Source organism: Lampetra planeri, chromosome 1 (assembly GCF_965212315.1).
Source record: "Lampetra planeri chromosome 1, kcLamPlan1.2.h2, whole genome shotgun sequence".
In the NCBI taxonomy this organism is placed as follows: domain Eukaryota; kingdom Metazoa; phylum Chordata; class Hyperoartia; order Petromyzontiformes; family Petromyzontidae; genus Lampetra; species Lampetra planeri.
Window position 1 is genome coordinate 39,981,613 of NC_136107.1, and position 15,092 is coordinate 39,996,704.

Genomic DNA, 15,092 nt, shown 5'->3' on the forward strand with positions numbered 1-15,092 from the left:
GGGTGGGGGGGGCTGCCCATTGCAATTTCTAAATCAGAGGCATTTCAAAGTGTTCCGCATCGACCGTCTACGGGAAATTCGCGACGGCGTTAAAAGACCGAGGCGGAGAGTTTCGAATTGCAAAGTTGGCGGAGGCTCGAGGCGTTCACTGAGATGCCTCCGAGCTGTCCCACTGGCTGAGGTTCTCCGAGAAGCCGTCGCTGAAGTCCAGCACCTCGGCCAGACTCACCGCACCCCCCATCAGCAGGTCATCATCATGGATCTCCTCCCAGGGGTGACGCAGCGAGCTCACGGCCAGAGCCAGCTCTTCATCCAAACCCAGCGGCGGCTGACTCAGCTGCTGCTGCTGCTGCTGATGGTGGTGGTGGTGCTGCTGCTGCTGGTGATGGTGGTAGAGTTGCTGGTGCAGCCGGCTCTGCTGCACGAGGAGGGAATCGAGGCCCGCCTGCCCGCAGCACCACTCGGACGGGCGGTCGATGTGGTGGCCGTGGATCGTGAGGTCGACGTCCAGCTCTGCGGCCGCGGCCGCCCCCCCCGCTCTCCGGCGTGAGCGGCGGACTCAGCTCGAACTCCCCGAGCCCGCCGAGGTCCCCGTGGAACATGTCCTCCAGCACCTGCTGCCAGTCCAGGTCGGCCCGCAGGTGGTCCCTGGCGCGGTCGTCCGGGCCAGCGAACGGCGACGCGGGGAGGCGGACGGGGCTGGAGGTCCGGGGCATCTTGCCCAGCCTCTTGGGCAGCGGCTGCTTGCGCTTGCTGCCCCGGGGGTCGTCGGCCAGGCAGGGCCCGTGGGCGGCCCCCGGCAGCGGCGTCTCCCAAGCGGAGCCGTAGTGCCGAGCGTTCCACATGCCGCTCTTGCCCGGCGCGGGCGGCGCGGAGACGCCGACGCCGCCGCCGGCGCCGTGGAAGTTTGCCGGACCGACCCTCCTGCGGCGTCTCACCATGCCGTTCTCGAACAGGTCGGAGTACTGCGGGTCCATGGCCCAGAATCCCCCCTTGCCCGGCTCGTCCTTCTGCCGGGGAACCTTCACGAAGCACTTGTTCAGAGACAGGTTGTGACGGATTGAGTTCTGCGAATGAACAGAGACCCCCCCCCCGCGGTATTAACAACAACGGCCATTTTAAAATGGCACGAAGGCGACGGACGACTTTTGCTTTTTAAAGCAAAAGTCTTGGAGGTGTCCAGCGTATAAAGTGAAGGTAGCGGTCGTGTAGCGGTGGTGTAGCGGTAGCGTAGAGGTAGCGTAAAGGTAGTGTAGAGGTAGCGTAGTGGTAGCGTAGAGGTAGCGTAGAGGTAGTGTAGAGGTAGCGTAGTGGTAGCGTAGAGGTGACGTAGTGGTAGCGTAGAGGTAGCGTAGAGGTAGCGTAGAGGTAGCGTAGAGGTAGCGTAGAGGTAGCGTAGAGGTAGCGTAGAGGTAGCGTAGTGGTAGCGTAGAGGTAGCGTAGTGGTAGCGTAGAGGTGGCGTAGAGGTGACGTAGTGGTAGCGTAGAGGTAGCGTAGTGGTAGCGTAGAGGTGACGTAGAGGTAGCGTAGAGGTAGCGTAGAGGTAGCGTAGTGGTAGCGTAGAGGTAGCGTAGAGGTAGTGTAGTGGTAGCGTAGAGGTAGTGTAGAGGTAGCGTAGCGGTGGCATAGCGATAGTGTAGCGGTTAGCTCTATGCTGCACTACGAACCCGGTGTCCCGAGTTCGATTCCCGCTCAAGGCCAACACCGGCGACGATTATTTGAACCGGTTCTGGGCCTCCCCAAGGTCGACTCAGCCACCAAATGCATACGTGAGTGCAGTTTGTGCAAACATTGCCACCGGGGAGACAAAGGCGGCCAGGCGTGGTGCTCGCCACCTACCCCCTCATGCGTCATGCCAGCCTTCATAGGTACTCGCTAACAACACTTGCCCCAACAGTCTGTTAAAGCTGTACGAGGAATCTTTGTCTTTTCTGACACCAGGGCACAAGTTTGGGGTGCGTCTCACTCTCCGTTCGTCTCACAATCCGGAGAGCGCGCCAGTAGGTGAGCGAATGCCAGCGCGCGTCTCTCTCTGTAGACGAACCCCGGCCATCCCCGGCAGTGGACTCGCACGGACCCGACGTGCCCCCCGCGTGAACCGGCGGTGGGGGACAGGGGGCCGCATGAACCGGCGGGGGGGGGGGGGGACAGGGGGCCGCGTGAACCGGCGGGGGGGGGACAGGGGGCCGCGTGAACCGGCGGGGGGGGGGACAGGGGGCCGCGTGAACCGGCGGTGGGGGACAGGGGGCCGCGTGAACCGGCGGGGGGGGGGGGACAGGGGGCCGCGTGAACCGGCGGTGGGGGGACAGAGGGCCGCGTGAACCGGCGGGGGGGGGGACAGGGGGCCGCATGAACTGGCGGGGGGGGACAGGGGGCCGCGTGAACCGGCGGGGGGGGGGACAGGGGGCCGCGTGAACCGGCGGTGGGGGACAGGGGGCCGCGTGAACCGGCGGGGGGGGGGGGACAGGGGGCCGCGTGAACCGGCGGTGGGGGGGACAGGGGGCCGCATGAACTGGCGGGGGGGGACAGGGGGCCGCGTGAACCGGCGGGGGGGGGGACAGGGGGCCGCGTGAACCGGCGGTGGGGGACAGGGGGCCGCGTGAACCGGCGGGGGGGGACAGGGGGCCGCGTGAACCGGCGGGGGGGGGGGACAGGGGGCCGCGTGAACCGGCGGGGGGGGGGACAGGGGGCCGCATGAACTGGCGGGGGGGGGACAGGGGGCCGCGTGAACCGGCGGGGGGGGGGGACAGGGGGCCGCGTAAACTGGCGGGGGGGGGACAGGGGGCCGCGGGAACCGGCGGGGGGGGGGGACAGGGGGCCGCGTAAACTGGCGGGGGGGGACAGGGGGCCGCGGGAACCGGCGGGGGGGGGGACAGGGGGCCGCGGGAACGAATTCCTTTGCCTCCCAACACCGACGACGGCGCCGCCATCGTCGTACGGGAGTCTCGACGATTAAAGCAAAAAAAAACAACGCATCTCGACGCAGCTTTAACAAACAAAAAAGCAGCCGCTAAGAATGTGGACGCCTTTGTAGTCGCGCCGCTTCGCAGAGGTCCAGAAATTCAAAGCGCTCACAAATGGCAACCCCGCGCCCACGGGTTCCTTGCGGCACGGTGCGGCAGCGTCTTCTTCTTTTTGGCGCATCGCATGATCAATTTAAATGGCGTCTAATTATGACGGGCTTTGAAGCCTCTCCACTGGGCTTGACTCACAATGGCGAGCCTGCAATGAGAGGGCCGCAGCAGCCGCTCCTCCTCTTACACACCCTTCATCTATTATTTGTATCTCATTAGCGGCACCGCAATTGCCACCGACAGGCCGCAAGCCCACGGACTGTCCAACTCCCAACCTCAAAACCTCGGGAAATTGCCCGCGCCTCACTATAATCACCGATGCGAGGACCGGCCGACACGAGTGGTACGAGTTGGATGATGATTTTATTATTACTATTATTATACGTGGCCTAGCGGAAGCTTCGCTCGTCGCGGAGGTGCGCGGTTCGAATTCAGCGGCCGCCCCGATGATTACTGCGGGGCAATAACCGCGATAGCGCCACCACCCGCGTCACAGTCGACGTTAAACATCCCCCGGCGTCGTTCGCGAGAGCCGATCCTCGTGCGCCGGCATCACCGTCGAAATGGACGCCACGGTGGCGAGATGTTGACTACCTCGCCTGGTACACAGGAGGTCGTGGGTTCGATCCCGACCCTGACGTCCCGTGGTCGCGTGGATTTTTCTCCGGGTCCTCCGGTTTTTCCCTCCACATTTAGAATCAACAACGTCACGCGTTTAGAGTATTTGGCTGCTGCTATAAATACACGACGATGAGCCACTCCGTTCAGCTATCATTCGTCAGAGCCAAGTCGCTTGTTAAAAAAGAGCTATATAGCTCAGTGGGGCCTTACCTGGTCAAATAAAAAAATGTGTTTATACCTTTAATTCGCCACGTTCGAAATTTACTCTGCAAATCCCTCAATTGGGATTAGACGCACACGGGCACGTCAGCAACCGTGGCCCCTCGACCGGCAGCAGACTCACGCCCGAGGCCGCTCCTGCGAATGAGACTCCTCCGGCAATGTTGAGTGTTCTCACGCTGGGTTTGAACCGAGGTCGCCTGGCACGGTGAGCAAAGCGGAGGGGTGCCCGTCAAACAGCCGCTGAAGCTGGTGGTTGAAATCGCCAGCGGAACCTCGCGCGGTACTCAAGTTGTGAACGTTGTGTGTGGATTTACTCTCCAACACACCGGGATGCTGAACTCGTATACCAATTGTCACGTTTTGTTGACGTGACAGACGTCACCAATTGGCTGTGTCGGGTGGTGGTGGGTTAACAACACATTTATGTTTACGCAATCTAACCCAAAAAAGCCCTTCACTATGGACTGGCTGCCGCTGCTGTTTGCGTTGAGAAGACGCGGGCGGTGCAAGTCCGCCCTGGATGGCGGAACTCCACCTAGCGACTGCAGCTTCGTTCACTCGAGCAGCGACCGCGTTGGTATTTATTTTACGACTTCATACGTGTATCGTGCGCAGTGGATGCATTTGCCAGTGGAAATCGTTTGAATGAGTGCACCTGCACGCGTGGCTTCTGGGTTCCAAGACCCGACTCATTTGCAGTGTCAAATTCCGGCTATTACTGTTTATAGCAACAATGACTAATTAATGAGGTGGTGGTGGTGGTGGTGGTGGGAGAGTGGTGGAGCAGTTGTTAGCGCACTGCACGGTGAACCAACGGATGTGGTTCACATCCGTGGCGTGTGATATTGTAACCGGTCCTCCACATTAGACCTGCGTGGTGAAGTATGGTCAGCCAACTCCCCTGACCGACACGGCACGGTAAGCCCGTTATCCAGCAGTGGATTGCCTAAAGGCCGTAGAATTATAATCATCAGTAACATATTAATGGACAATAGCTGTAAAAAAAGTGCACTGCTCAACAAGGCAAACGTAACATAATTATGTTGTCCTAAGTGTACGTTTAGAGGAGTGCTTGCTAATTGGCAATGGGTTCCTTGCATCTGAGCTATGATTGTGTTATGTATTATACAATGTCGTGTGAAACTAGGATCCTTATCTAACAGAGAAGATCATTGCCATCTAACAGTTCACCAGAATGAGTTGAAGCAAGCCTGACTGCTGATGAGACACTGGATGTCGAAACCGGTCCAGAGTTTGCTCGTATCGAACCAATGCCGCTAAAATGATGCACTCGCAGAAAGCCTTTTGGATGATGGGATGTCTAAAAAATACTTTGATTTGTTTTTTATGTGGAGGGACAAATATGGAATGGAATACAGTATCGTCTGCTCGTTCAGCTTGGCATCTCAAGTGGTTGGGGGCTCCACGGTGGCTAGGAGATGTTAACTACCTCGCCTGGTATACAGGAGGTCGTGGCTTCGATCCCGACCCTGACGCCAATATATGCGAAGTTTGCATGTCTCTCTCCCCGTGGTCACGTGGACGTTTCTCCAGGTCCTCCGGGTTTTCCCTCCACATTAGAAAGACGTGTTCAGAGTATTTGGCTGCACTACAATTCCACGTGATGACAATAAGCCACTTGGCCGAGCTCTCATTTGTGATAGCCAGCTCACTGCTGAGAAAGAGCTCCATAGCTCAGTGGGGCCTTACCTGGTAAAATAATAAAAATAGTTTAATTCAATTTTTATTTCAAGTCCTGTGCAGATGTGCGGCAGACAGGGACCGCGCGAGTGGCGATCGTGGCAGCTGAGCGTGGTATAGACGCACGCGCCCAGTGCACTGTGCTTGCCATCTGTTGTGACTGCAGCAGATTACGTTACACGCCCCGCACACAGCCCCGTGTCGCCTCCCGTCACAGCGAGACCACGGGTGCGCTATGACCACCAGCAGCAGCAGCACGCAGGCTCGCTCCCGCGTGGGCAGCACGTGTCGCGTGCTGCCCATGGGGGAGCAGCATGTGTCGCGCGCACGCCGCCTGCGTGGTGCTCTGTTGTTGTCAGAGCTTCATGTCTGCCGCTGAAGCTGTCCGAGGCAGGGCTCCAGAAAATATTCCTACATCTCCCCACATCCCCCCCCACCACCACCCACCACCGTATCCCATTGGGCTTTGAGGGTTAGGGGTAACTGGAACTAAACTATTGTAGGGGAAATTGAAGCCTGCAAAAATTAATCCCTGCAATAATGTAATTGCGCAAGCTGCAAGCATCATTACAGCGACACAATGCATGGTACATATAAGCTGTATAATACAGCAGAAGCTGAATACAAGCACACCTGATGTAAGCACAGAGCAGCACGGTGCTGATGGGGGAGGGGGGCATAAGGCCGCTTCTGATATAAGCACACCCCTGTGAGCACAACTCTCGCCTTGCTCCCAACACGCGTGTGCTTGTATCAGATGTCTGCCATTCTCAAAGTCCACATCTGACATCGTGACAGCTACCCACAGGTACTGTGTGCATCATAGACAAGTCGTTATTATCTCGACGTGTCCTATGGATTGCGTTACTAGTACAGCACACCGGTGTGTTGGAGAGCCAAGCCACAACATTTACAATCTGAGTACGACGTTTCGCCAGTAATTACAACTAGCTTCATAAGGCATACAGCCAAGACTGGGTCTACCGAACTGACTTGTTTCACCTCACCCGTCCTGTGTTCAACCACATTACAGGTCACAACAACACTCACCCACTCACTCCCCCACCCACTCACCACCCTGCAGGTCACAACACTCAGCCACTCACTCACCCACTCACTCACCACCCTGCAGGTCACAACAACACCCACCCACTCACCCACTCACTCACCCACCCACTCACCATCCTGTAGGTCACAACACCCACCCACTCACTACCCTGCAGGTCACAACACCCACTCACTCACTCACCCACCCACTCACCCACCCACTCACTCACCACCCTGCAGGTCACAACACCCACCCACTCACTCACCCACTCACTCACCCACTCACTCACTCACTCACTCACCCACCCACCCACCCACCCACTCACCCACCCACCCACTCACTCACACACTCACTCACTCACCCACCCACCCACTCACCCACTCACTCACTCACACACTCTCTCACTCACTCACCCACCCACTCACCACCCTGCAGGTCACAACACCCACCCACTCACTCACTCACCCACTCACTCACCCACTCACTCACTCACCCACTCACCCACTCACCCACTCACTCACCCACTCACTCACTCACCCACCCACTCACTACCCTGCAGGTCACAACACCCACCCACTCACTCACCCACCCACTCACCCACTCACCACACTGCCGATCACCTCACTTCCCTTTCTGCTTCATCCCTCGCACTTCTCCACTTTGAAATTCCCTCCTCCCATCATCAGCATCTCTTTTGTGAATGTATTTTAACGCTGCTTAAACCAAGAAACTCCTCAAGTGTGTATCGTATTACACATCCAATGGTGCTGATTGTTGCTGCTTGCTGGGAATGTTGCACCGTTCAGCCTCTGTCTGTGTTCAGTAACCGTGTCAATAATGATCTGCACTCACAGCAGGGCACTTGGTGGTGCAGTGGTCTCTGTGTGTGTGTGGCGCAACAACAACAACTCGCCACGCACTTGCACGGAGTAGAATCCCTTCGACAACGAGGGGGGGACAGCGTAGCAAGCGTGGAATGGCCATCATTGCCCCAAGGCCTTGCGCGAGGTCGTTACGAGCGTGGCTCATCAGGGAGACAACGTGCAGATCTCTGAACGATAGCTGGGCATTCTAGATTTGAAGTTTTCGTGACTGCAAGGATCCATACTCTTTGGTTCTTTCGGTAAAGTCACGTAGGTAAAAAAATAAAAAAACGACGTTTCGGACGCAACACAAGCGTCCGTCATCAAGTGGGACAATCACAGCAAAAAACAGTTGCTGAAGTAGGCAAAAGAGCTGCTGATTTAATTATTTTTTTTACCTACGTGACTTTAACGCAAGAACCAAAGAATATGGATATCTGGGCGATTGCAGCCTCCTTTTACATTGGACTGATTCTGTAGTAATACTATTCTTGTATGCAAATCGACCATGGAATTTGTTGAAGTGGTACGATCGACAATAACTTTGTTATATCCTTACTCTCCCAAAAATGTATGTATATATATTTATATATGTACACTGTGCTGTAGTTGAATATCAGAGGTCTATTCTCACGTTGACGGGCAGGATGGTCATGACGGTTTTTTTGTTACATAAATCCTTAAATGAATAAAATCTCCAACTTTACATAATATCTTATGAGGCCAATATTCATACCAATTACACGGGGGTACAACTGCACTCGTAATAATCATGGTCACTGCACTCTCCTTAAAACGTTGCTGATCAGTGCGAGTCGGGCGCACATGATGGTTTGAATGGCTCGATTGATTCAAGGCAGTGGTTCTTAACCTGGGGGGGGGGGGGGGGAATCACCCACTGGGGGTGCGAGGTGCCCCTTCTGGGAGGGGTGGCGAGAGACGTGGCAAGATTGTTTTTTTTTAAAGATAAACCATCGAAACACAAATCAAGCACGGAGCACTAAGTAACAACTTACTTTGTTTCATCAAACCCTCCATGTGGCTATTAACGTCATACATTTGTAGTTTCTTTACGATGGAGAGCCAAAGGGGTGCACGGCTGCACAGTCAAGGTCAAGAGCCGCTGAGTTAAAGGGTTTCATTGACCTGCTCACGACCACCGCTGGGGGGGGGGGTCGGTCAGGTGCCCACAGTAACCCGCACAGGGGGGGGGGGGGCCGCCCCCTCTGCCTCCCCCCCCCATTAGCGTCACCCCCCGCCCACTGGGGGGCCCCCCGCGGTGTCCACTGGGGGGCCCCTCTTGGCCGAGGCGGCGCCAGGGGCGACCCGTGAAGAGCCTTCGACTTTACGAGACTCCTCGCGAGGTGCACGTCTCTGCCTCTCCCTCTCTTTACATCGCGGGAAGTCGTGGGGACGTGGTAACGAGGGCTGCGTATTCATCATATTGTCGTGCTCGTGCCAATCATTTATTTTTGGTATCTTTTTTTTTTATCGAACCTCACCTTCGCGAAGATGTCATTTCACGGAGATGCTTCGATTACAATTAAATGTATAATCCGTAAGAATGCATTGAAGCCACCGAACCAACAACAACTTAAATGAACTATATATTTAACCATGGGGGATTGTAAGGACGTCTAAAACAATTAGATTTTTGTTTGTGTATCGTCACTACTGCACTCCTGGTACGCTTCCTTCAAGGCACCACGTTTAGGAACTAGGCACAACCAGTCACAGCACATCACTCATTCACTATCACCCCACTCATACAACACACAGCTCCACTAGCTCGTACACTGACACCCATCACTGTGCATCACACACGACATGGCTAGAAGCCACAAATATTCCCCATTGGCAACCCCAAAAACCCCCAACACCGTTTCCTCCGCCTTGGAACAGCAACAACCACAACATCAACAAGTCATTTAGCGCATCTGCACATGATCACCACACACACACACAAAGATCCCCCATGTAGCCTTAACAGACTGTTGGGGCAAGTGCAGTTAGCGAGCACCTCTGAAGCCTGGCACGGCACGCGAGGGGGTGGGTGGCTAGCACCACGCCCGGCCACCTTTGTCTCCCTCGTGGCGATAGTTACTATACACACCGCACCAGGTACCCATTTGAGGTTGGGTCTACCTAGGGGAGGGCCAGGACCGGTTCAGATAATCGTCACTGATGTTGGCCGTGAGCGGGAATCGAACTCGGGTCGCTGATTTCGTAGCGCAACGTGGCGCTAACCACTACACCACCGCTCCCCACAGCCGCACACACAGACGCACACACAGACGCGCACGTACGCACCCGCCACGTGGGGTCGGCGTGGCGGTAGTAGCAGAAGTTGTCCATGATCCACTTGTAGATGGAGGCCAGCGTGACCTTGCTCTTGTGCGTGGAGCGCATGGCCATGCAGATGAGCGTGGCGTACGAGTAGGGCGGCTTCACGCTGGCGTCCGTGCGGTAGTCGACCTCGTCCGCCACGGGGCTGGCCGCTCGCCCCCCTCCCTGCTGCTCCCCGATGCCCTCCCTGCTGCGACCGCACGCCGGGCGCTGCGGGGTGCACGCGGGGGTCCCCCTGGCCCCCGCCGTGTCGCCTGCCGGAGGCGAGCACGGCGCTGGTCCCGACCTCTGCTGCTGCTGCTGCAGTTGCAGCTGCTGCTCGTCCTGCTGCAGCAGCAGCAGCTGCTGCAACTGCTGCAGGCCGCCGCTATTGCCACCGCCACCGGGGGACACTTGCGGAGCCCGCAGGCTCGAGCCCTGGATGGAGAACTCTTGGAGCCACTGCAGGCTGGTGAGGCTGTCGTCGAGACAGATCCCGCCGCCGCCGTCTCCTCCTCCTCCTCCTGCACCGCCGCCGCCGTCGGCTCTCGCCGCCCCGCGAGCTTCATCCTCGGCGCCGGGGGGCAAAGGCTGCCAGCTTTGTTGGAAGCGAGCGGCGATTTGGAGCAGAGCGGGCATGGGCATGGTTTCTCCTCCCTGGCCACGCTCGATGAACCTGCGGCAGCGCGGGTTTATTTTGCGTCAAGTTTTTTCGTTTTTAACCACCGTGCACACAGACAAGAGAATCGAGACTGCTCGGCGAGATCGCGTGTAAATGCAACGAACGGCACTAACTGGGACACGTGCCCAAAATTAAGGGGGACCGGCTGCCAAGGCCCGTGGTAGAGGAAGCCGTCGAAGGTTCTCGGGCAGGAGGAAGCAACGCGAGGAGATGCCGGTGAACGAAGCGGTTCCAGCCCCCACAGAGCAACGGGCAAAGCACGAGAATAAGAAGGCCTGATGCTAGATTTAGAATCAGTTTTGAGCTTTAACTTAACAGAAGATGCAATCATATCCAGGTCATCATTGAAGAGGAGACCACTGGTGTTAAATGGATTCTTATTGGTCAATACAGGTCACCTAATTATCATGATGAGATTTTTATCTTTCTTTGAATACAGATCTCAAGGCCGATCTGAAAACACCACGACATGAAGCAAAACACACCTGAGCAAATACCACGTTCTTGAACGTAAATATGTAACTAGTAACAAAGATACTAAAGTACAAAAAACCGGTAAACATTGCAAATACGTGCTAGATGCTTTACATGTATGTGATAGAATTAATGAGAGTCCACAATGTAATTGAATTCCACCTGGTTGACAGGACACACAAGGAACAATAAAGAGCCCTACATTATAATAAAGGGCTTTTTGGGGTTAGATTGCGTAAGTATAAATGTGTCGTGAACCCACCACCACCCGACACAGCCAATGGGTGAGGTCTGTCACGTAAACAAAACGTGGCCAATTGGTGTTCTACTTTAGTCCACCGCTGGTGTGCTGGAGAGTAATTCCGCAAAATTTACAGTTCGAGTGCTGTGAGGTTTCGCTGGTAATTAGATCCAGCATCATGGTGCGATTTTGCCAGATTTTCTACTTACGCAATCTAACCCCCCCAAAAAACCCTAATTATGAATAATATTGATCACGAAAGCCTACGTGTTAGACATAAATCCATCCACGTTGCCTGCCCATGCCATATCATTCGTGGGGGTTGTTGACCATACTTCACCCCGCTGGTCAGAGGGGATTTTAAAGTGGGGGCGGCACAGGGCAATTATGACATCACTCGCCACTGATGTTGGCCACGGCTGGGAATCGAACTCGAATCGCTGGGCTCGTAACGTATTGCACTCACCGCTGCGCCACCACTCCGCCAGGAGAAACAATCATCATATACATGTTACGATGTTAGTTGTAATTATTGGCGAAACGCCGTACTCAGGTTGTAAATGTTGTGGATGTACTCTCCAACACACCGGTGGTGCTGTACTAATAACAAATTGGCACGTTCTGTTTCCTAACAAACCTTACTAATTGGCTGTGTCGGGTGGTGGCGGGTTTAACGACACGTGTTGTATATATTTACTCGATCTAACCCAACACACCTCTATTATGGATGATATCGGTCGCGAGAGCCTACGTGTTAAACGTACATTTTAAAACTCGTAAAATGTTATCGCGCCTAAAAGGAACTCTCCCGGGTGCCTCATTATCTCCACCGGTCCGCCCTTGCGCTCTCAGCCGCTGCTGCCTCGACAATCAGAGGCGCTCGATTCGTCGAGGCGAGCTCTGGTGCCGGCCAAATCGAATGGTCTACGCAGAATTGGCCCTCGAGACGTGAACACGGAGAGACGAGGCGCAAAGCGGGTCACGCACGGAGCGTTCCCTGCAACTTGCTCCAGTGGCTGGGGCAAGTCGCTCTGGGCTGGAGCGTTGCCTTCAGGCTGTGCAGCAGCAGCAGCAACCAAAACAACTGCTGGCGGAACACGTGTGTGCGAGTGACACGTGTGTGCGAGTGACACGTGTCACGGACGTGTCTCGACGCAGACGGACGTGAACACAACTGTGTGGACCTTTTGGGAGTTCCTAAGATAGCGATGGCATTGAAGAATGTACAGAGAGAGTCGTGTTGCCCTTCCGCTGCTGGTCACGGGGGTTGTTTGGTCATACTTCCCCACGCTGGTCAATGCGTGTTAGTGACGGCGAGGAGGGGGGGTGGTGTCGGTTCACACTCGCCACTGGTGTTAGCCGTGACGAGGAACAATCAACCTCGGGTCGCCCCAGGTGACAACATTAAAGCTCGTTCCGACATGGCCTTCATCCAGCAGTGGATTGACCAAAGGTTCGGTAAATATCAAAATATAAAACAATTATTATAGCTACATATGTAGTAGCAACAGTAGCTACATATGTAGCTACAAGCCCCGCACTTTCAAAGGCTAAATGCTTTTAAGCTTTTAAGCTATCAATTCCGGTTCAGTGATTCTGCACTTGCTCTATTACTATAGTACGATACCGCCTTAAACTTTTATGAACGACTGGGTGTTTAAGGTTAGCGATTTGACGTATTATCCGGCTGCACAGTGAATGAAAAACTACAATTACTTTACTATGCAAGTTAAAAATGTGTGTGTTTAAATATTTAAGTGGGTTTTTTTTATTTAGGGTCCCTTTATAACGCATGCTGCAGACCCCGCACTAGCTTAATCCGGCACTGGTGGAGATGGCAACGTTCATTGCGGATGTTATCGATCCGACCGCTCCCCAAGCCACCCGCCTCCAGCACGTGCGTACGGAGAGGCGACTCGGTGCCTCTCCGTACGCGTGGCTCGCGAGATGATTTCTCGTGCCAGAGCTCAACCACGACCGCTCGGCACAGATGAAGTGACTTCGTTTAAAAGCACGTGTCTGCTCCAAGTCGCACCACGTGTGTGTGTATGTAGAGAGACGAGCTGCCCATGGATTTCTTAGAATTTCCCACGAAAGATGATGCGGTTGCCTCTATAAACGAGTGCAACACATGTGGACCAAGGCAAAGGTGTAAAATGAGTTATCACGCGGTGGCGATGATGATGCTGCTGCTGATGATGATGATGATAAATAGACGCAACATTCAACTTCCCCTCCCGTATACACAAAGGCAGGGAAGCATTTGCATGGCAGGCTAGTTGCAGGCGTATCTTTCTCTCGGTACATTGTTATATTGGAGATCGGAAAGGCATGCGGTGATATGTGACGTGTAAATCTTCGTCTTATCTCAATGTCCGTTTATCTTATTCGGCGATGATAGACACCGGGCACAACTATTCAGGCACGGTATGAACGACGCGATGCTAGACGCGACATACTGCAAGTGTGTCGCAATGACTCGTTACCATATCACACGAAATGTCTGCTACACTCACAGTAGCCTAAACCTGCCACCTCCGATGAGCATGGTTGGCTACGTACGGCGCGAAAGAAGTTCCATGTACAATACATATGAACACGACCATTCCTGAGAAGAAACAAAGCTCACGGTTGTAAAAATGTAATCGCGTATTTGTAACAACTCTGTAAAGTGCACATACACACACACGTAATTGAATAAAAACATATTCTCCGGTGTGCATATGTGTGTGTGTCACTTACACCAAAGCCGGATTATACATTGCAAATCAATGGGATTACAAAAGGCGTACGATAAGCGCACAGTTGGAGAAAGTGACTCCACGGCATGGGATGATTCAGAGCGCCGTGTCATCTCCGTTCCGCTATCGAGGCATTAGCGCTTTATCCGCCACTCGAGACGGCTTTGGGTAAGAGGCGCTATCTGATTCTATCACGGGTTCAACACTCACACGCGCCCGTGTGCCACCACCACCGCCACCGCCGCTGCTGTCATTCTCACGCAGTCCTCACCTGTGACAAGGACAAAGCTGTCGCGCGTTTCTGCGTGGCGGAGGATGATCTGCGGGCGCTGATGAAGATTCTGGAATTCCGTTTCACCCCTCCTCCTCCTGCTGCTGCTGCTGAGTGCGTTTTGAGAGGCGCACAATCCACCACCACCAGCAGCGATGCGCCCTCCTCCACTCTCCTCCTCCTCCTGCTGCTTGCTGGCTTGTCGCAGGCGTTGTGCAGTGTAACCTAGGCAGCCCGGGCAGCTTTAATAGGACGAGCACACACGTGGTTGTGGCGGTGGGGGGGGGAAAGTCGCTCCTCCTGCCCATTGAGCCACAGCGCTGTCCAATGCGACGAGAAGCCACGCCAAGCGAACGGAGCGGTGCTGGAATTCGCGGTGGAGTCTTCATTGGCTACAACGATAACATCGTCACCCCCCCCCCCCAAACCAGCCATGATCATTCCGCTGCTGGATGAAGGCCTCCCCCTTCAAAAGCCATCGTCAGCCACGAAAACTCGGCCCTGCGATGCAGCGCTTTGCCAGGCACCTGCACGCGAGATCAATTCGGCGCTTCGTCTTTCGCGGTGGACGTTCCTCTCCCTGGAGCGTCCCCCACCCCTCCGTTGGCTGACACTCATTCTCAGTCTCGCCCACTGGCCATCGTCACCCCTCCTGCCCAAGCACATTGGAGGTTGAGTCGACCTAGGGGAGGCCCAGGACCATTTGTTTTTGACAGAGACCATCATACCTCTGACCTGCTTGCGTAATTTGATTCACGTGTTCCTCTTTCTGCCTCGAAATGGACGTCCTCTCCCGGGCAGTTTTGAACTTTCATTAAAAAAAATGGT

General features: G+C 55.0%; 1 protein-coding gene across 1 annotated transcript; it reads right to left on the reverse strand.

The window, feature by feature from the left end:
- Positions 1–15: 15 nt before the first annotated feature.
- On the reverse strand, positions 16–14,450 carry LOC144722593 (forkhead box protein J1-like). Its single transcript, XM_078600815.1, is given in 4 exon segments — positions 16–535; positions 537–1,067; positions 9,841–10,531; positions 14,265–14,450. Coding segments are annotated over 3 exon segments (1,581 nt in total). The 5' UTR covers positions 10,501–10,531; positions 14,265–14,450; the 3' UTR covers positions 16–145.
- Positions 14,451–15,092: the final 642 nt, after the last annotated feature.